We start from the raw sequence: 22,115 nt of genomic DNA on the forward strand, positions 1-22,115 counted from the left end.
CAACAAAATGCATCATTATACTGATTTTCATGACAATCGGTTGAACGGGGCAGAAGTTGCTACTCTGCAGTGCCACCTGGTGGCGAGTGGCTTCAATGAGCATATTATGCACCTTCTCCGTGGAAAAATACATATATATATAGCAATTTTCATAATAATCGGTCCAAGTATCAAGTGAAGCCGTGACTATACTCAAATTTTGTACTCACGCAATTTGCAAGATCAATCAATCGCTAAAAATATCAAATAGAAAAAGTTTTAAATCCCCCGTTGAATGAAAAGCCATAAAACAATAAAGAATTTATTCATTGGAACTCAAAAAAAATGGCAACAGCTAACTTCTTATCAATGAGATCTTTCACGCGAATTAATTTCTGCAGCCGATAATTTTATTAGTATTTATCCAATGGATTGTGACTTAAATTGGAATAAAAAAGGAACTATCGATCGGATTTTTTTCGAACTGGTCTATAAACATTCCCAGTACCAAAAATAACAAACGGTGAAAGTTTCAATCAAATCTGCCGGGTAGTTTTTGAGTTCATGGATGACATACAGACAAATATTCATTTTTATATATATTGATTTTGACTGAACATTGCCATATAATGCATTAACTTATTAACTTCACTTTGTGCTAAAAAAAAAATTGACAAAAAATTATCTTTTCAAACAAATTCAACTTTAGCATGCAAGAACTCGACAGCAGTTGCACTGACGTCATCATTGAAACTTCGGCAATGTAAAGGATAATACTACCGTCTAAATATTTTCATAAGAAAATATTTTAGGCATATTTTACTTACTATACTGTTTGAATTGCAACTAGCATTCTTTTTCACAAAGAGTAATTGCCTAATTAGGAGGGAAATATACTGTAGTGTAAAGTATCATCCAATAACTTCAAAACAAAACTTGGCTTGCAAGGCAGAGTGTCAAGTTATTTATCATCTGAGTAAGTTCACAAAACTACATCGCATGTTTCAAGCCAAATATCTAGCGTTATAACCTTTGTTTCACATTTAATTCCATGCGCAAATTTTATCGTTTTTATCCAGTCAGCTGTTGTTAAGAATTCACAGGTTAAAAATATAAATGAAATATCTATTCGGAAATTATCTTCTCCGCACGATGTTTCCATTTTCCGTCGCAACGTCACTGTCTGACAACGTGAAGTTTCTCCTCCTAACTGCGATTCATTTAACGAAAGGAATTCTTCTATGCCTTTCATATCGGAGATAAAAATATATGATTGACGCTAAGCGTACTGAAGCAGAAAATTCAAAAATATGCGTTTTAAGTTTATCCTTTTACAAAATAAATAAATAAATAAATAATCTACTTTTTTTTGGGTAATTCCTATTATTTCATCACATTGAAATTATTGTACATCAAATAAATGTTTTTAATGTTTGTTTTTCGATAAAAACTGCTCATTGTTTTTTTTCTAATGAGAGTTAATTAGTAATTACAGTACGACAAACTAATATGTATTCCATCAAAACCTACAATCTAACTTGTGAGGATAATTTATAAAAATAATGCTACACATTGCTCAATTTTTCTACAGATAATTTTTAACAAAAGATAAAACATTTCATTTAATGTAGTAAATATTTTACTGAAAATTGTTGAAGACAATGTAGACTCGCCGCACTTTTAGGTATGTTCAGTTCACTGAGACATAAATCAGTTTTTATTGACATTTATGTCGTTGGTGTTAATTCAAATTACCGACAGTGTAGATAACCTCTCTTAGGGGCAGAGAATTGATGATTTTTGACTTTAAGCATGACTGCTATATCGTGAGGATTTATGCAAGAACTGAAACAATACCAGATTTAACTGATAAACCCTGGTAAAGATTTAGTTCGGTTTATTTTTATTTTTTTGGGTGCGTGTTGACTTTAAACGGTGTTCCTCAGTGGAGTCATCTTCCTTTTGAGCATAGTTGCTATATCTCAAGAAGAAAAGTTAAGTATCGAACATAAGATGACTGATGTAAATAAAAAACATACTAGTTGTGAATAATTTTTGCTACAATCTTTCTAAAGGGGTGTAGCGCAATACTTGTTTCGCAGTCAGTGTTATTTGTATAGATAAAAAGGAAAGCAAGGATTAAAAATATATATATATAACACAGATTGCTTGTAGGAAGGAGGTAGTGTTTATTAAGTTTTGTTTCAATTGCTGAACGAGGGGGATCATTTTGATAGTTCAAAAAAAAAAAAAAAAAAAAAAATCTAAATTAAAGGCATAGAAGAAAGTTTCGTAATATCCACAACGTAATAGTTTTCCTAAAATAGTTTTGTGATAGACTTATCAACTGTCAGTGTCATTTTACATGAAGCAGCAATTACAATGAGCCTCTAGAAATATAACGATTCACTACCTCAAATTTCCGAGAGTGCCTGCAATATGCAATAGAAGTATGTGGGCAGTGGAGCTATGATCAGCAAAGCACTGGACAGCCCCAACTGAATGCTCGATGTCTATCGGATCATTCGTGTACGCTAATAGTAAGTGGCACACCTTAAATTTAGCGTAGTCACAAAAAGTCCGTAAAGTTTCGATTCCAAATCAACACCTCTGGGGGTCCTAGAACAGGGGTTGCTTTGCTCCTGGTTTGGATCAAAAAACTGAACTGTCATCAGAACCCCATCCAATCGGTTCAAGTACGTGTAGTGGTAGAATACGGGGGACCTTCTGGTGTAGTAAAGAAAAAGTATGTAGGTTATGTAAAGTGATACTTTATTAAGTGCATATACCTACATCTTATATTGATCAGAAAAAGTAGTTTTGGAAAATGAGATCTTTTCTCCGTCTTTTTCTGATAACTAAAATCTTTATTCACGACAGTATTTTGAACAAACAAATAAGCTGATTTCTGATATTGTTTTACGACTGATAAAATGACAAAAACTACGTATTTGATTTATACTAAGAAAAATCGTTTCGACTTCCATCTCGATAAAGAAAAAAAAAATGCAAAAACGCATTCGATCTTGATTGTAGATGTAGAAACTACAACTTTTTAACTTCCTTTAGGTTGGTAAAGCTCCAGCTCTGGCAGATAAGAACACACAAACAGACGCTGTTCACTTCACCGAAGAAGATCTGGAGACGTTACTGGAAGATGATGCAGAGGAACCGGAGATCACGGATGTTGAAACACAAACGAATCCTACCTCACACCACGGAGGAGGAGATAATGTTAAGGTTTGTTTCGATCAATTTTCGCTAATGAATAATAGAACGTTTGATCCCCTTTCACGTTATCAAATTGCAAGAGAGGAAGCTTGTTTACTGATGCGAAAAGTAATTACTTTCATCTTCGCACTCATTAGAATGAGAAAACTTTTTCGTATGAATGAAGCTTTTAAAGATTATAAGATTTATAAGCTTCATTCATATTAAAAAAACTTTATAAGAATGCTCCATTCAGAATTGAATGATTGAAGCTTAATCAATAGCAATAAAAATTAATATAATTATAAAATTTAAATAGTAAAACTTACAACATAGAGTGATAAAGAAAAAGATATTTTTTATTTATTTTTGAAGTTTTTTCTACTTTTTGAGTCTTTTTCCGAAACGCGCAGAATGGTTTAATTATACATTTGGAAATAACAATTATTGAGTAATAGTAGAAAACTGAAAAAATAATGTTTCATTCAGCAACATCAGCAGAGAGTTAATAAATTATTTGAAATCAAAGATATTATATTTATGCAATAGATGCATTAAAAAATAACAAAAGATGAATGGTCTAAATGCAATCTGCGACTGTAGTGAAAACGTTTTGAAAAAAGCTTTATTTTCTTGTTTCTATTAGAATGCAGTAAAACAGCTCAACATTTTGTAGATTACTACTGAATTATATTTTTTTAACTAAGAATAACTAAAATGAGAAAAATATAAAATTTTTATACTAATACACAAAACATGTGGTTTCACTCAGTAGACAAAACACTCGTCAGCTCACTAGGATACTTGGGTCCATCAGTTGGCTCTCAAAAAGACATTTTATGTTCGCTTGTTAAAACTACTCGTAATCCATTCAACCCCTGGTCATATTCCTTAATGTTCTCCCCTCCCCCCTTTCTGTTAATTTTCATAGTACGGATAAAAACCGAGAGCGGTACTTACAATTGTAAGAGCGAATTTCAACTTGGTACCATAATACTTGGTACCAAAGCATACACATTATAGCCTCACAGCAACAGTAGGAAATCGTACTGTTATTTCTAGGATTAGATGTCTTATGGTTTCTCTGAGATGACGACATAAACGTTTTTTAAATCATAATTCAAAGAGCTAAATGAAATCTCTGTTGTAATTTTCGTCAAGCTTTCGTAAAACTTCACTGATTAATTTAAAAATCAGTTAATATTTTTAGTGGGTAAACTTAGAAGACCAATAAAAATATTAGAAAAGGAAATGGATATTAGCTTAGTTACTTACAAATATCTAAAGTAATAGAAAACTCGTATCAATGTAGTGGAAATAACTAGAACAATAGAGCTTTGCTAATTGCTAAGTACATTTATAATTATAAGTATTACTTCTATTCCTAGTTCTTACATAATAAGTTTAGTCGTAAGTAACCTTTCACATATTCTTCAAAAGTTCTTTTTATATGAAAATATATTATCTTTTACATAATAAAAGACTTTTTAAATGTTTCTGCGTTCATTGGATACTTTGAAAACTAAGTCTGCATAATGTTGATATGCTGACAAAATTACTCATCCTCCAACAGTTAAAAGGAGACTTTGGATTCATAGCTACTCCAATTTCTTCTCAGAGTTACTTCAATATAAATTTCTTTTTCCTTTATTGCTTAAACCATAATAGTGAATAAGCTAAGAAGTTTTGAAATAAATTTTAGACTAGGAATTAAAAGCATTGCATATATTTTCCCCTTTTTATTATTTTGATAAATAATTGTGTGTTTATTTGCTTTTTTTTTTTTTTTTTCATTCTTACGAGCAAAAAGTATTCGCTTTACAATACGTTTGTTCACTGATGTTTCTCTCTTGTGCGTGTTTTTTGGTCTCTTTTTATTTTATTATTCAATAACTTTAATGCTGCGCGATCTTTTTCTGCTAAATAAGAAGCCCCACGAAGCTTTGACACTGTGAATAGGAAGTTTTTTCTTTATTCAAATTTTTCAGTATTTGTGTGCTTTTTACATAGAATTAATGCATGTCCCATTGTCAGTTATGTTATAACAAAAATAAAAGCTCTGTACAAAAATCTTTGTGTTTTTCAAATTTGTTGAGCTATGTCGTTCATTTATATGTTTATTAAATTTAAAACTTGTCAGAATTGATTTTCGAACAAGATTGTTGCAACTCACTGTTATTAGTCGTATTTAATATGTTTGAAGAAGCAATTTAATTGCTAGATATTGAAGAAGTCTTTTAATTACAATCTTATCTTTATTACACAAAGCGTTAAAATTTTAAATTAGGTGGAACGCCACTGTAACGAATAAACAGTTTTTATGAGTTCAGTAACTGCATAAATGAAAGAAACAAGTTATTAATTAACACTGTTTTATTGTGTATCATATAAATTTGAGGAAGTCGAAAAAAAATAAGACAACTTCTTTGTAAGGCCAACATGTTTCCTAAGAAGGCCAAACTAACAGTTACCATCTATGACAAGCTTTTTCTATATTTAAGAAAATAATAATCACTACAGACTAAGTACTCTACTTATTATATTATATTCTAATTATTATACCCTCACATAGTCAGTCTTGTAGTCAGGAATATTTGAAATCAACCATTCGTAAGATTAAAAATATAAGAAAATAATAACTGAAATTCAAAAACAAACTTATTAACTAAAAAGGATAATAATTTTGGATATCTTAATCACAATCTGAGCATAAAAATATGAGGTATTTTTTAGTGAGACCAATACACTCCTCGTGATACCACTTTTGACATTCACTACATTGCCTCATATCTTTGATTCTACAGTCTGAATTTGAAAGTTGAAACACCCTTATAAATAATAATATTATAAACACAAAACATGTTTTCAACTTTCCCGGTACATATTTATAACTAAAAACTAAGTGTTCATATTTCCAATATTTGTAAATCTTCTTAGTAAGGCCCATGTACCCTAGAACAATAACTACGACTTTTTTTTACACAGGGTATACCCTCATTTTGGAAAGCAATAAATAAAATACTAATAAATATTGAGGATTGTAATTTTTTTTATTACCTTTGGTACTTCAAACAGTTTGTTTACATTAACGTTTAAAAACGATATCTGCAAGATGGTGGCCTCCAGTAGCAATGCACTGATGTAGCCGATTTTGGAAGCTTCTGGCTGCGTTTTGGCACATTTGAATCGGAATGGCGTTCACCTCTTCGATGATTCTCCTTTTAGTTCTTGTAAGGTATGGGGACGATTCATCGACAAAGGAGCATGGCCTTCCATGGTCCACCCACCTAACATTAAATTGTCTGAACAAAGAAAAGTATTAAACTCATTAATTCACTAAAAATAATTTTAAGAAACTGCATACTTTAAAGAGAATATTATACACCATTGCTCGAAATATGTGGTAAATTGAAGAACATTTTAATGAGTCAATTTTTTTTTCCCTTCATTTCAGAGCGTACTCATGCAAACTGACAACGAAAAAAGTGGAAGTGTCAAATTTTATCAAAAGCGACAGTTACTAGATACTCAGGAAGTCAACATCATTACGATTGATATCGGAGTCCAAGCCGTTAAACCACTTAGTGACCACTGCACACAGGTAAATTTCTCGGTACGGAGATTTTGCACTTAGAAATTATAGTTTCTTGACACTGTAGATTCTTGTAGTTTTCTTTTCAGGTATTCATATTTTTTTTAGTCTCCTTTCCGTACATAAATTTTCTTTTGATGGTTTGCTCACCAAATTATAAGACTTATTTCTGACAGCATTTGTTGTAACGTTAGACTTTTTTTTTCTTGTTTTTTTTTTCTGTTAGTACTATTTTGGTAATGTTCTTTTTCTTTAGTAAATTTACTTCCGTTTTTTCTTTTTCAATTAGTATTTTTTACAGCTGCAATACGTATCATATTTTAAGTTGTTCTTTCATCTTTGTTTGATCGTTAGATAGTCTAACACATATCACACTTGGCGGAACGTTTCTAAAATGAAACGTTTCATTTTCGGCCTTATTATTCACAAGGATTTTAAAATAATTATCTAAATTTTTCTTCATTATTGTTCATGAAATTTGCTTACTTAAAAGTCCTTTTTATCCTATTACACGGAAAACATTGAGTAAATAATACATTTCTCTATTTATAACATTTTTTTTTCATTGTTTCTAACACAATACTTTTCTTTTTTTTTCCTTTCTTTCCTTCTTTTTTTTCGCACCGGGTATGTTTATTATTTATCCAGTTTTTAACATCAGAAAGCAGATTTTCAGCTTTCACATCACAAATTGGACTTACAATTACTATTAATAGGTGATAGGAGAAAAACTACATTTGAACTAATTTAGATAACAGTTGTGTGCCGAACACTTATCTATCTCTTGAGTTCAGTGCAAATGATTGATCACATGAGAAGCTCTCTCATGAAAAGGAAATATGACATTTAATCATTAAAAGGCTAATAACTAGAAAGCCTTCCACACTTCTAATCTATGGGGGAAAATTCCTTAATATACAACCGGTATGATAAGCTATTATACGATCGAAATTTATGCAATAAATAATATTTCAAAGTATATTCTTACACGAATATGTTTTTCGTATATCATACTTCGTATGATATACCACGTATACAAAATTTTTTAATACTCAAATTTTCTATTCTTAAAAATATTTGTCATACTTGTAAAACCAAATGAAAAAAGGAGTACATTTATGTGTTCCAAAAATATTCCTTTGCGTAAAATATTATACAATTACAGTTCAGTTTCTGTAAAAATCAGCGATTTTATGTGAATGTAAATATAATTTTGGGCATTAGGTATAGTCAAGAATATTTTCTTTCTCTGTCTTTCTCTGCGCATTCGCTATGTTGTGTTATGCTTTTATGTGCGCTGTTTATGCATTTTTTATACTTTGTTAGTTGTAATTTATAAGTAAATTTCTTTCATTCTGTATTCAGCTTGTTTCTTGTTTTCTTTTACTTCATGATTTGATAAACATCGTTTCTGTGCAACTTTGCCTCATGCATGTTTAAATAGGACCTTTCTGTTTCAAAATTACCAAGTGGTCTGCTTCAGTGTGCCATCTGCATCTTTCATTAAGACGGACTCCTGTATTAGTTCTCTGCCTCGTTTTGTGTAGAAGTGCATTTTGCTTGGCTTCCTCCTGCATGTTTTATTCAGTCGTATCCGCATGTGCTTTATTAGATAGCTATCAAAGTTTATTTTTCAGAATACATTTACATCAGATATAAATAAAAATAATTTTGTTTTAACTTTTGTACTTGTTTTCAGACTTATCGCATTTCTATGATGGAGTTCGAGAGCGCCGGTTGGCGACTCGACTACACCTCAAAATCGGGTAAGAAACTCGGAATTGTTGCCAACAAGCGGTTATCGAAGATGGCGGATTTCGAGTCGCAGACAGACCCCGTCACGAGAGCCCTGGCAGCCAATGCCGCGGGAATCGAACCCAACGTTTTCTCATCCATGGACAGCATCTCCCCCATCGCCCACATTCACAAGGAACTCGGGAATACGGGGCTTAAGTCCTCGCAGGTAAGAAGGCTTCCTTTTTTGTTTGGTAATTTTGTGCAAAATTTCAGTTAAATCTAAATCAAAGAAATGTTTTTACGAGACATTTCTTAATAAATTTAAACCTGTTACGTTGAACACCCTCGTAAGTTGATCACTTGCTCAAGTTGACCACTTTTGTGAGGTATAGAATAAGTCCAACACCATATGTAGCAGCTTCTATGAGTTGACCACCTGTCTAAGTTAAGCACTGAAGTATGGCAGTGCTAATGCAGGAGTGTCCACCTACGGGGGGGGGGGGGGGTCATGGCACAGACTGCGCCATTGAAATTTTTAGGGGGTGTTTTTCTCATTTTTTGAAGGGGCTCTAGCTTTTGGGGGGGGGGGTCTTCGCGATATTTAGGAGGGGCGCGCTCTTGATTTTAGGGGGGTGGACACCCCTGGCTAATGGTGAACTTACACGCAGGTTTCCCTGTACCGCCATTTTGTTATCCAACACAGTCAGACTAGGGATAGCACTATCAATTTATGGATATTTTCCGACCATACAATTTTGCTGAGATTTATTGTAGTTTGTATAAAATAATGAGGTCGAGAGTTTTATGTTTGCAGTTTTGAGCTTTTCCAGACTCAGTTTTGTCGCCTCTATATTATACTAATTTTTTACACTTGCTCAATTTTTCTCTGATGACTAAGACTGGACCAAAGATCAGACACGTAAAGATTTTTCAAAAACAAGTCTAAATGTAAAAATAAGTGTGAACAATAATTTATTCATCTTCATGACAAACATATAATCACAAGATGAAACAACACATAAAATGAAGGTCAAGATTGTTAAAACATGCATAAAAATTTTCAACGTAAACGTTTCTCTGTCCATATTTCTGGGACTTGTTTTTGTGCATTTACAAGGAGCTATTTTTCTTAATTCAATTGGTTTTGGAGCGAAAACTATAGTGACAATGAAAGCTGTTTAGTTTGGAATGTTAGATTCACCGTTCTGATTGAGACATTTATCGTAGCGTTGCACCATTTTTCCCAGCCTTCGTCATAGAAAGCAGCTGCCTGGTCTTACGGCCATTTTTTTTTTCTTTTCTGAGAGCATACTTTAGCCCTCCTAGTCAGGTTTTCATCTGAGCAAAAAGATGGAAATTGGTACGAACGAAGTCTGGACCTTACGGGTCGGCCAGCATGCGTCATGAACAGCTGTATGTCTTCGTTTAAAATTTCAACTCCATTTCCGCACGTTGCTGCTACTAATAAAAGTTTTACCATACACATTATACATTTGCTGACGAATTTTTGCTGCATTGCACTCCTTAGAAAGCAGAAAACGAACGGCAACTTACAGTATGCAATTTAATGTATTGTTGAATCGTTGAATAGATTACTGGATCGTGCTTAATATGCTCTTAAAACTAATAACTGCAACCTGACGTGATAGATGGGTATATTAAAGACGGGCCCAGTCATTTGGGCGATCATGAATTTAATAAATATAATGCTAATGTGCATTTTGCATGTATTTCTGTGTTTTTTCCTATAAAATGCATTGAGTACATACCCTTTGCCCCCCCCCCTCCCCGGAAAACTTTGAAGTGATGGACCTGATTGAAGACATGCGAACACAGCCGGCGCCATCTGATTTTTATGTTACTTTTCATTTCGCCACCGTTCGAGTCTTCAAAAAAAAAACACGTACATAAAATTAGAAGTAAAGCATTACCAACGTAATGATAAAGTTTCTTTAATCATACTTTTTAAGACGAAAAATTTAATTATGTAGTAGAACCTATAAAGCAAAATGAATTAAGCATTAAAAAATACAAGTTTTCAAATTTTGATGGTACAATCCAGTCATTGATATTGAATTTTATTGATGCTACATTCCGTCAAAGCTTTTGAACTTTTCTTTTATTCCGATGCATACGAAAAAGTCTCTAAGGGAACGAAATTAGTATATCAAACCTTTCAGAGTACATTTACAAAAAATGTACTTATACTGAATTAATTCATAAATATAAAAGTCGGTTAGGTTAAAATTATTACCTTTGCGTCGGTAGAAGAAAAAGGCAAGTTTTCAGTTGTTCAGAACAAATGTGCAAAGAAAACTAAAAATCTGCTTTTAACTACGGTTTAATTAGTCGATAAATAGGCTTTAGTAGCTATTTCTGAATTAAGAGTTGGGATAATGGAGGTAGGTATCAAAATAATGGAAACACTCTGTGACAAGTGTGTTGGTAATCGCTACTCTGCCATAAATGTTTTGTTGATAAAGGTGCCTTCTGACTCGAATCACTCACACTGGTGAATCCAGATGGTGATTGAGTTCTCTGGTCATTTTTGCTGATATTGCTCGCTTTTTAGACATTACAATCCTCTTCAATACCGTCGGTTTCTTTTACTAAGCTTCTCCTTCCGTCCACTATTTTGCTTTGCCGAGATTGTCTTACCGCGCTGCGTGTATGCTGTCATGATTTTAGATTCTGTACCTCTAGAAACACCAAAAAGTTGAGATGTTTTAGTTACACTTGGCTTCAGCTAGACCCGCTCCAACAATTTGGTCTCTTTTAAAATTTGAGAGCTCCGATATTTCACGCGCTTGAAAGAAATCCAAGACGTCCAGAACTTCAGTTAATCGACCATATACTACCAGAATATGTACATTGCTATTTATTAAATATATATATATATATATATATATATATATATATATATAGTTTTATTCTTTATTACGTACGAAGCACATTCAAAAATGTCACTTTTATTCACAGGTGTTTCCATTATTTTGATAACTACCTGTATGTGAGCACAGAACAGCGGTCATTTGATATTTGACTTGCGACAATTTTTTTTTTTTTTTTGTCTTAAGTTTTCATATGACTAGTTTTGTTGACAGCGCATACTTGTGCTACCTTTTTAACCAAATAATTAATATTTAACTTTTTCAATCATTACATTCATTAATTTATAATATTTTTGAATGAATGTAAAAAGCGTTGATAAATATTAATATTTTTATTAAGTTTACAATATCTTGGTCTTTAAAACGTTACATAAATATTGCATCCTTATAAAAATGAATAAATAGTTTACCTTATTAAATTAAATATAACTATAATTGCCTCAAAATCTAGTCTTCTTATAATCGGAAGCCTTATTAGTTTTCGTGGAAATTTCTTTACTTACTCTGCAAACTAAACGAAGATATTACAAAAAGATTACGAAGATATTGATTCAGTTCATTCTCTAACATATAAAATTTATTTAACGTTCATAACTTTACCGAAGTCTAGAACAGTCTAGTTAAAATACCATATATTTTTTATTTTGCAAGCCGTTCAACTATGCTTCGTTTCAAAGCACATATAAAATTAACATAAGTTTGTCAAAAAAAAAAATGTATGAAAGTTCAACTACAATTCATTTATGATAACCGCTTTAGCTAGTCCACTAGTTAGAGTAATTTAATACCTTCAAATGCACCACAAAAGCTGTGGTGACAAACGGTCTACTTTTATTAACTAATCTATTGAACTAACCGACCAAGAGTAACTGCATCAGATACTGAATCAACTGACCTTCGTTACGCTTGGTCATTTTTCCATTTTTGTCAAAGGGCAGTGATACGAAAGTTTTTAATCAACCGAAAGCCGTTGCACTTGCGATCAAATGCCATTCAGTACTACTTCTGGAACATTGCGCCAGCTAGTTTCTATATTAAACATTCAAATCAAAAGGAAGCAGTTATTTTTTATTTTGCGAAAATATTTTTCGATTACCCTTATGTGTGTAAAATCAATATTTTAATCATGCAGTTATGTAATATATAAGAAATCAACTCTACTTCAAATTTTTCGTTCCTTTTCCACTTTTTTTCCTTTCTGTTCCTCGCCGAAATTAACTTCTTGGTTTCTAAATTTAGATATTAGAATTAGAAAATTTTGAGATTGTATATCGTGCTTTAGTAAAGGAATCTTTTTCATGATGAGAAAAAAACTTATAAATTGGATTCCGTTTTGTCGCAAAGAGGATTGTGTTTTTTTTAAAGTGTTTAAAATGGTCCATAGTTATATTTAAATATAAAGATACATCTGGATTTTGTGTTTATTTAACGTTATAACAATCTGAGTGTCGAAAGCTAATATTTCGCTTCTAAAATTATTTTTGCTGCGGCTGTTTTTTTTTTTTTTTTTTTTTTTAATCCCAGTATGATTAATTCACACGAGGCAATATCGAAAGATTTTTTTTTCTTTCTTGATGTCTCTTTAAGGAAAACTCTATGAAATAATACTAAATTATTTAGCTTTTTATTGGTTCACTCGCTCTTTAAAAATCGATCTCACAAGCAAATAAACACTACTTAATTATTTCCGCTTGTTGTGTTCAAGAAGATTTCTTTAAAGATTTCTTTTCAAACGGATACACGGATACTTTTTTAAAAACGCTTATAGCGTTGGACACTAAGATTTCAATCACATGTGAGTAAACGCAGACGATGTACGCTGATTTTAGATTGACAATAATACTATTACCGTGATACTATTTCAGGATTTTACATATGATCATTTTCATTCTTTTGTTATTCTTTCTACTGTAAATAAAGATATAATTAACTGCGACTGTCGTCCTATTACAGGTGTCAAAGTCGGCAATCCACGAGAGTATTGCTCGACTTCTGGAAGACGTGGAGGATTCGATGCGTAGCGATTCCGAAATCGACGGTCGATTCCTCGGGGGTTACGCAGAACCTTTGGTAGTGAAATGTGATGCTGGGATTCAGACTGACAATGACCCTATTACTGACGAAGCTCCAGAGTTTGCGGCACGACCTCCACCCTGTAAAAAGAAGGAAATGATTCCATGCATGTCTGTCTTTAACGAAATAGATTTGCATGCGCTTCAGGTAAGAGCATCGATTGATATATTCCTTCCTCGGCTGGTACTGTTCATTTTCCTAAGCCGAGACTTAGCGCCAATTTGCGCGTGCGTCAGGTCTGCTGTGATTTTATCAAAATAGGGAGGGAAACCCGGAAGTAAAAGGTTCAAAATAACGTATTCAAAGACAGCAAGTGCGAGCGGTAAGTGCTCATCCTCAACCTATCGCCCCTTTTTGAAATGGAATCTGTCTTGAGTGGTAGTCTTTGCTTTCGAGAACGGACAGTAAACAGCAACAACTGCACTGCTTTACATTTTTTGCCATTTATTTTACTTTAGCTGCCGCCTACTTTGTCTAGTGGTCAGAGAAGTCTGACTGCGACAGGAAGGTCCGGGTTTGAATCCCGGCTCGGACATGGACGTACTTTCTCTCTCCTGTCCTTCTCCTTTGTTTGTGTGAATGTGTTGTTATGCTGTGAATGGTTGCCTACCCTATAAACGGGTCCTTATGGCATGTGCACTGTAAAATATTCAGGAAGATTTTCTGGTAATTGTTACTGTAAAATTGCATCGCCGATGCATCGCTGATTTTTACGGTAATTTATACCGGAGAAATAAGCGATCCCAGCGCCAATTGGTTGCTGCGGCCTACCGAGGATACCGTAAAATTTTACAGTAACATTTGATTTTTACGGTAATAGTTACTGGCAACATGGATGCCAGTAACAATTACCGTAAATTTTCCGGAAAATTTTTAACAGTGTGTGTACTGTAGAAGTCGGACTTCACACCAAATTACGGTACAGTTGGAAAAGTGAAGCAGCGCACCCCAAATGGCCAGCTCAGCTGGCACACAACAACAACAACAACAACATTTTACATTAGCTTCATGGTACAAACTTCCATATTTGGTTTCCACTAAAAATAAAGCACAAAAAATAAAAAATCAAATTCCAACACTCTACTATTGTTTGAGAGGAATCAAAGTCGTGTTTCTAGAAATATCTCAAACTCATTTTTATAGCTACTGCGGTTTACCTGCTCACGGCAGTATTGTACGAGATTTCGTAGATATGAAGACATTTAAATTTCTGAGTATCACGTAAAGGAGAAGGGTATTACGATCATAATCCAAATCATCGGGCTTCTTGATTTAGATTACACAACTTGACTCTTTTAATTTGAGTGTTTAGCTGAGGGCTTAAATTTTACTACGCAACTTGACTACTCTAGAATCTTCTTACTTTACGTATTCAATCTGATATTTGAGATTTAATAAGTTGTGTTTTGGTGCTATACCAGATTTTGAAAAAAAGAGCAGAATCACTTTTCCAAAGTATTTTCCTGCATCTTATTACGTTATTTAATTCCACAAAATTATCCAAAAAACATTGGTCTGCATGGAACATTGATAAAGCATGACTTCGACAGTTTTCTCGAAAATAACAGAAAGAATATCTCGGTCATCAAATATAACGCAAGGATAGGTGGTTCCGTGTTCGCTAATGGTGACTGTGGCACGTTAAAATGAGTTCGTGGTCACAATATCCTCCAAGTTCCTATTCCAAACCAACACCTCTGGGGATACTGGATCAAGAGCTAATCGGTTTCTGGACTGCATCAAAAAAAAAAAAAAAAACTCTTCAAGACGACGTCCAACCGATTAAAATACGTGTAGTGGTAGGTGCAGATACCCTATAGTGTAATATAGGGAAGAGTAAGTGATAAAAGTTGGGATTTTTCGAAAATACTTTTAGAAATAACGATAGTTTAGCTGATCAAAAGAAATAAAAGGACTTATCATCGCTTTTCTTAAACTTCTTAGAATTGTAATTATTCGTAACAATGCGAAAAGGTATCGTTGCTAGCATAAATGTTAGGAAGAAAATATTTATAATTCATTCAAAAGGATTGTGTTTTGTTTCTAGTTGAAAAAAAGTCTTTGGCGACCACTTCTGTTTTAGAATAATAAACCTTGACAACGTTAGGTTTAATTAAAAATACTTTTGGAAGAAGTAGCTGTACTGATCATTCAGAATTTTTCTACACATGAAATACTCATGTTTTTTTTACGATATGAGTTACTTTAAACATGATGCATGTTTAAAGAAATTTATAAGAAGATATTCATAGAAATTCAATGTTAGATTAATTTACAAAAATCTCAGTTAAATGTTCCCCAATAGAGCTTAAAACATAAAATTAGCGCCAACAATGCTTCAATCACAGTATTTACTTCATACACAGTACGAAAGTGATAACACTGCCATGAATAAGAAATTAAGCGAAATTGTATTAAATCATTCAACTGCCAATTTTAATTACATTGTGATTTGTTGTGATTTCAGGTTCCCGAGTCGGCCCTAGTCAATGTGCGTACCCTTGTCAATTATTTAAAAACTGGTGTCGAAAATGAAACCGGGCTTGTGCGAGCTTTCTTCAGATGGATTGCAGCCAATATCACGTGAGTAACAGTTTCCCTCTTTCAATGTATTTCTACAGCCAAAAAGAAGATAAATAAAGAAAGGAAAAAAAATACTAATGCTCATCAAATAATTATGGTTGGCCGTCAGCAATCTTTTTATGATATCTGCAGAAAGTAAGATGTCTTTTATTTTTTTGGTTCGCTGTTTCGTTTCGAGAAAAAAAAAAAAGGGAATATATCTTACTAGGTTTCTTTCTAAGAGTTGTGGAAAAACAATCTGTGAGAGAAAAAATTGATTTACGCTTGCTGCAGTGGAATTCTTATTTTTCACCAATAAAAAAACAACCCCCCCCCCCTTTTTGTTCAATATATGAAATCAAATCTGAAACATAAATTCAGGCACAATTTACGTTAACTAATTAGAGAATGTCTGTAAAAAATCGCATTTGTCAGTAGCACGTTTTGGTTATTTAATCATAATATGAAAATTTTAATAAGCAAAAAATATTCCTAATACAGAGCAATAAATTATTTTAACTAAACCCGGTAAGTACGGCAGAAATTCTCGTCTTTTCAATTTCTTTTCCCTTTAAAAGCCAGTGCTGAAAACCTGAAAATAAAAGGCATAATCACATTTTATTTTATGCTAGGAAGCTTCTCACCCTGCTCGATTAGCTCGCCAACCCCCGTTCGCCACCTGAGGTGACTGACCATCGCCTTTAGCGGGTTACAATAGATGGTTTTAAGGCTTTTACCCCAGATGACCTCAGAATATCAAGAATGTTCATCTACTTAATGTTTAAAGGGATGAGACAAGGGTGAAGCTGCTTCCCTTGAATATTCTGTAGCCAACGATACCTGTATTGACCTGGTAGATATAGACAGTCTGGAGGAGTTCAAGTTATAGACACACAGATTTTATTAGTATAGATTATCAATGGGGACTTCCTTTACTTCGTAAAATGAAGTAAAAACAAGGAAGTATTGTATTCGCGATTAAATTTTCACCCAAAGTTGAGCCTTAATTTCTATTTTGCTCGCCCCCGAATGAATATTAATTCTTTTTTCAGCCCGTCCACACGTGGATATATATGCCTAAGAACGTATAAACATCCGAAATATCTATTTTAACGATCCCTGAATTAATTACAACGAACTTTCTCATGACGTCTGTATGTAGGTATGTAAGTGCTTATGTACGTATGTGCGTATGTATCTCGTAAAACTCAAAAACTATATGTCCTAGAAAGTTGAAGTTTGGTACGTAAACTTCTAGTGGGGTCTAGTTGTGCACCTCCCCTTTTGGTTGCATTCGGATGTTTCAAAGGGGGTCTTTTACACCTTTTTTGGGGTTGTTAATTTCAATGCAAACTCAAGTGGTGTTACAATTTAGCAAACACTTGGCGATATATGGCGAAGTTTTTGGTCGCCAAGCTTTTTCGCCAACTTGGCGACAAATTTAGCGTTTTTTTATTTTATTTCTGGTTTCATTTTGGCTACTATTTCCGATATTTAGAGAGTAAACCATTGAATCACATTAAAATGTCCAATATTAGGAAAATTAATCTTTATAAAACGTTTTTTTTTTTTTTTTTTTTTTTTTTTTTTTTTTTTTTTTTTGCTTCAGTTCGCAACAAACTTGTGGTAAAAATATTTAAAATTTCTTTGCTTACTCCAAGGCACTATTATCATTAAATTGGCGTAAAAGGAAGTCATGTGATGCACACATCAGCTCGTTTTTTTTACATACAAGTGCATATAAAATGTTAAGCATAAACGTTAGTTATTTGGGCTGTTTTCGTGAACTGTAAAAATATTAAACTAAATATGGTGTATTCTCATAACAAAAGGATATTGACTATTAGGTATATTTTAAATTCTCTAACGGTGGATATTTTTTTATTTAATACATATATAAACATATGCCAGAAAATAAGATGATAGTGTCGGGGAATAGTTAGATGAGATATAATTAAATTAAAACTGCTATTAACTGACTTAAACTCCACTTGGTCATTTAAGGTGGAAAATAATAGTATGCTGTAATTTATCTCATTTATTTTGCAATCAGTTTCTGTTGGGCGTGATGTTTTCTGAAGACATTCTTGAACCAATTCCTTCCACAACCACAAAAGTTAAACTTTTAAGAGGGAAAATCAATATTTTTGTTATTTTGACTTATGCAAAATTTTCTTGCGGTTTTTCCATATTCTCTCTTACTCAGACCTCAAGCAAAAGATGCAAGAAATTTTCCCTAGAACTAAACGATAGATCTTCCTAGCATCAGATGGATAGTATACCTCTTTAAGCTTAGACTGCAAATTCGTTCAATTATACAGGGGGTCCGAAAAGTCCTTGACACATTTAAAAAATTCACAGAAAACCAACAAATTGTCGCATGAATTTGCAGTTTGCACCGTAATACTTCACAGGTTCAAGAGCTTTTATGGCATCGAAAAAAAATTAAAAGGGGAAAAAAAAGAAGAAGAAAAGTAACTTTTAAATCGTTTTTGTTGACATGGGAAAACGCAAAAAGGAATGAAAATTACTAAACGAAGAATTACAAGCATAGCATATACTGACACCCAGGCTGCGAAATGCCTTTTTTTTTCTTCTTTTTTTCCCCTTTCATTTTTTCGATGTCATAAAAACTCTTGAACCTGTGAAGTATTATGGTGCAAATCGCAAATTCATTGCGGTTCAAATTCAAACTCATCACAATTTGTTGGTTTTCTATGAATTTTTTAAACGTGTCAAGGACTTTTCGGACACCCTGTATTTTTTTAACATATAAAACAGATTTCTAAAAAAACAATTCACTTTTAATTACATTATTTTGAAATAAACTTGATGTCAAATTCATTCTCTCAAGCTATTACGAATTATGTTTCGGTAAACTTCAACTATTAAAGAACTGTTTTCTGGGAACGTTTTAAAATCTTTTTTCTTCTTTTTTTTTATTTAAACGCATTAACATAATGAAAACCTAGGAGTCTACGTACCAAATTTCAACTTTCTTGGACATTCCGTTCTTGAGTTATGCGACATACATACGCACATACACACATACATACGTACATACAGACGTCACGAGAAAACCCGTTGTAATTAACTCGAGGATTGTCAAAATGGTTATCGGGTGTCTGTACGTTTCTAGGCATATATCCACGTGTGGTCGGGTTGAATAAAAATATTTTGAAAAAAAAATAGAACCGACTTCAAAATTGCTCTAAAAAGTGAAAAATAATTTTATTCTTTAAACACCATCGATAATACTTTTAAACATAATTTTTGAAGTTGGCGCAAAAACAAAAAGTAAAATCCATTGTAACCATGTTTCGTTCATATTTTTATCAAAATATCATCCAAAGTTAGGAACGAAACATTTATATCGTTACTCAAATATGCTGTCATCAATGCGTAATGCATGTGGTAGTGAAGAAACTGGACCTGGTTAAATTTATACTTGTAGTTGAGTTATGGCTGTGAATGATTTTATTGATCGTTTTTGCGCCAACTTCAAAAATTATGTTTAAAAGTATTATAGATGGTGTTTAAAGAATAAAATTATTTTTCACTTTTTAGAGCAATTTTGAAGTCGGTTCTATTTTTTTTTCAAAATTTTTTTATTTCATTCTTTTTAGTGTAAATGTAGATATTTCAGTAAAAGTAAGAAGTTACCTAGTAAGAAGTGCGGCTCTATATCACTGTATTGCTTTAGAAAAGCTTTTATTCAAAATTATCATTACAATTAATGTTACAGTTATATGGCACCAAACTTTTATAACAATGGGTTTCATATTGCCGCGTAGATGAAGATAGCGAAGACAATGTGAAAGCCAAATGAAGCGAATACTCGTTAGTCTCAACTCGAGATCTTTATTCAGAACCACGAATGAACGTTACATCTCCTTATATGCAACTTGAAAAAGTGCTGGAACTTTCCAGACTTGAAATGATACAGAAATTAATAGAACATTCGAGAAAATACGGGAAATAGTAGAAGCGAAATTTTAGTAAAATCCACTTTGTCCTAGTCGGGATTTGAACCCGGGTTGCTCGTGTGGGGGACGAGAATTCTACCACTGAGCCACCGTTATCCACGGATGCAAAGTGCGAACTTTGCTACAATATGATTTTAATCATTTAATAGGGAAATTTAGTGTTTTTTGCCCATAACTTTTTTTCTGAAGAACAAATATGGTCAAACAAAGTAATGGGACCTAAGTTGAGCCATCCTCTATCCATTGAAAAAAGAATCATCGAAATCTGTTCACTAGGTGAGACGCTATGAGTGGACAAACAAAAAAAAACATACATACGGTATGAACTGATAACCGCCTCCTTTTTGAAGTCGGTTAAAAAGAAACTCAACATTCATTCGGGGGTGAGCAAAACGGAAATTAAGGCCGATTTTTGAGTGAAATTTTTTTCGCGAATACAATACTTCCTTTTTTGAAAAAGGAAGTAAAAATAGTAGAGATAAATAACGGAAAGTTTCTTTTCCAATGTACCATTTCGAATCTAAATAAAATTAAATAAATAAACAAATGAAGATGGGGCAATTTGTATGCAACTAATTGTTCAGAAAGCTTGTTTAATAGTTGACAATAAAAAAAGAAAGAAAAAAATTAGAATGCAAAATAAAAGGTAGCTATGTCGCTATTAAGTTTCCATATAAATTATTTAAGTAAAAAAAAGCGTTTAAATTTTTCATCTCATAAATCAGTTTATAATTCTGTAATGTGAATCATCATCACAATAAAATCATTTTCGCTTAGCTTTCACTGCACTTCAAAATCAATCAATTAATCTCTAGCCTGCGTCAGTGGTAAATGTATGGGAAATAGTAAATGTGTTTTCCTATGTAGCTTTTTTCCATTTATATGTTAAAAAAATAAACTAAAAGTATATTTAGAATACATAATTTTCTCAATTTTATCAATCTTAATGGTTTTGACCTACTTTACCGTGAAAATAAAAAGAGAGAGACAAGGAAAAGACGAGAAACATGAACGGTATTTGATGTAGCTTAAAAGTATCACTAAAAACAAAAATAAGTCACAGATAAAGATAAAAACTAAATAAATATTAAAAAATAAAAATTATGAAGGTACCCCCTGCCGTGGGTGGTTGGGAGGAACGAGACGGGTAAATGTATGTCTCAATCTGTCTGTCCTCCCCCGCTTTTATTATTTTAAGGGACAGTCCTACTCGAACAAACTTTTATTTTCATCGAAAGATCTTGGCTGGGACAGTTTGTTTTCATTTTTAATTTTTAATTTTGATAATTTTCGTTCAATTTTGAACAGTTTAAAAACACTTGTCTTCAGGGTATTACCCAGAAGCCAGTGTCTGAAATTTTAACTGCAATTTGTACATTTTAAACATTGTAATGTGGTAGTAAATTACCGCACAGAGATAAAATACACGTATTTATATTTTTATATTGATTATGCAGTTTTTCATACAAATTCGTAATATAATGGTTGCATGGTAGTACTTCTCTAGTAGTTGGTATTAAAAGCAGTAAATTACGAGCTGTAGCCAAAATGCGACTTGCTTGGTGCCTCTCACTAAAGGTTTTTTAAAAAAAATATTAGGAAATAGCGAATTCAAGGTTACTTCGGATTGTGCATAAACCAAAAAACATTGTTTCATTGATCATTTTAAAATTAATTTCATTTTCCGAAAATCAGAAGTTTTCTAGTCTTTATCAAAATCAAGTTTTTTAAAACGGATTAATCATGTCCAGAAACAATTAAGTCCCGAAAATTCAGCCTAATATGGACCAAAAGAGTGATTGAGGGTGTGAAAATGCTGAGTTTTCGGGTATACGCTCATAACAGGTCTTTGCACAAGATTTTATCGCCGTGCCAGAATGTGGCCGAGTTTTTGGGACTGGGGCCGAGTTATCGAGCACCGCGTTTCCGGGACTGTACTGTACTTTACATTTGTCGCCATATGCACGCGAACATGTGCTTTTGACAATAATTCTTTGATAGAGTGTGTTAGAAGCTGATACAAATATCAAATTTTCAGTCACAATATTGGAATCAATGTAGTTTTAAATAATATTTACCTAGTCT

At 32.8% G+C, this 22,115-nt stretch overlaps 1 protein-coding gene across 1 annotated transcript in view; it reads left to right on the forward strand.

The window, feature by feature from the left end:
- The window catches only part of LOC129219208 (kyphoscoliosis peptidase-like), an 84,511-nt gene that overhangs the window by 34,579 nt on the left and 27,817 nt on the right, over positions 1-22,115 (forward strand). Inside the window, exons 3-7 of the mRNA XM_054853533.1 lie at positions 3,049-3,219; positions 6,644-6,790; positions 8,481-8,744; positions 13,363-13,629; positions 15,950-16,065. Of these exons, the coding sequence (XP_054709508.1) occupies positions 3,049-3,219; positions 6,644-6,790; positions 8,481-8,744; positions 13,363-13,629; positions 15,950-16,065 (965 nt within the window). The remainder of the gene's footprint in view (positions 1-3,048; positions 3,220-6,643; positions 6,791-8,480; positions 8,745-13,362; positions 13,630-15,949; positions 16,066-22,115) is intronic.

This window comes from Uloborus diversus, chromosome 3 (genome assembly GCF_026930045.1).
Source record: "Uloborus diversus isolate 005 chromosome 3, Udiv.v.3.1, whole genome shotgun sequence".
Taxonomy (NCBI): domain Eukaryota; kingdom Metazoa; phylum Arthropoda; class Arachnida; order Araneae; family Uloboridae; genus Uloborus; species Uloborus diversus.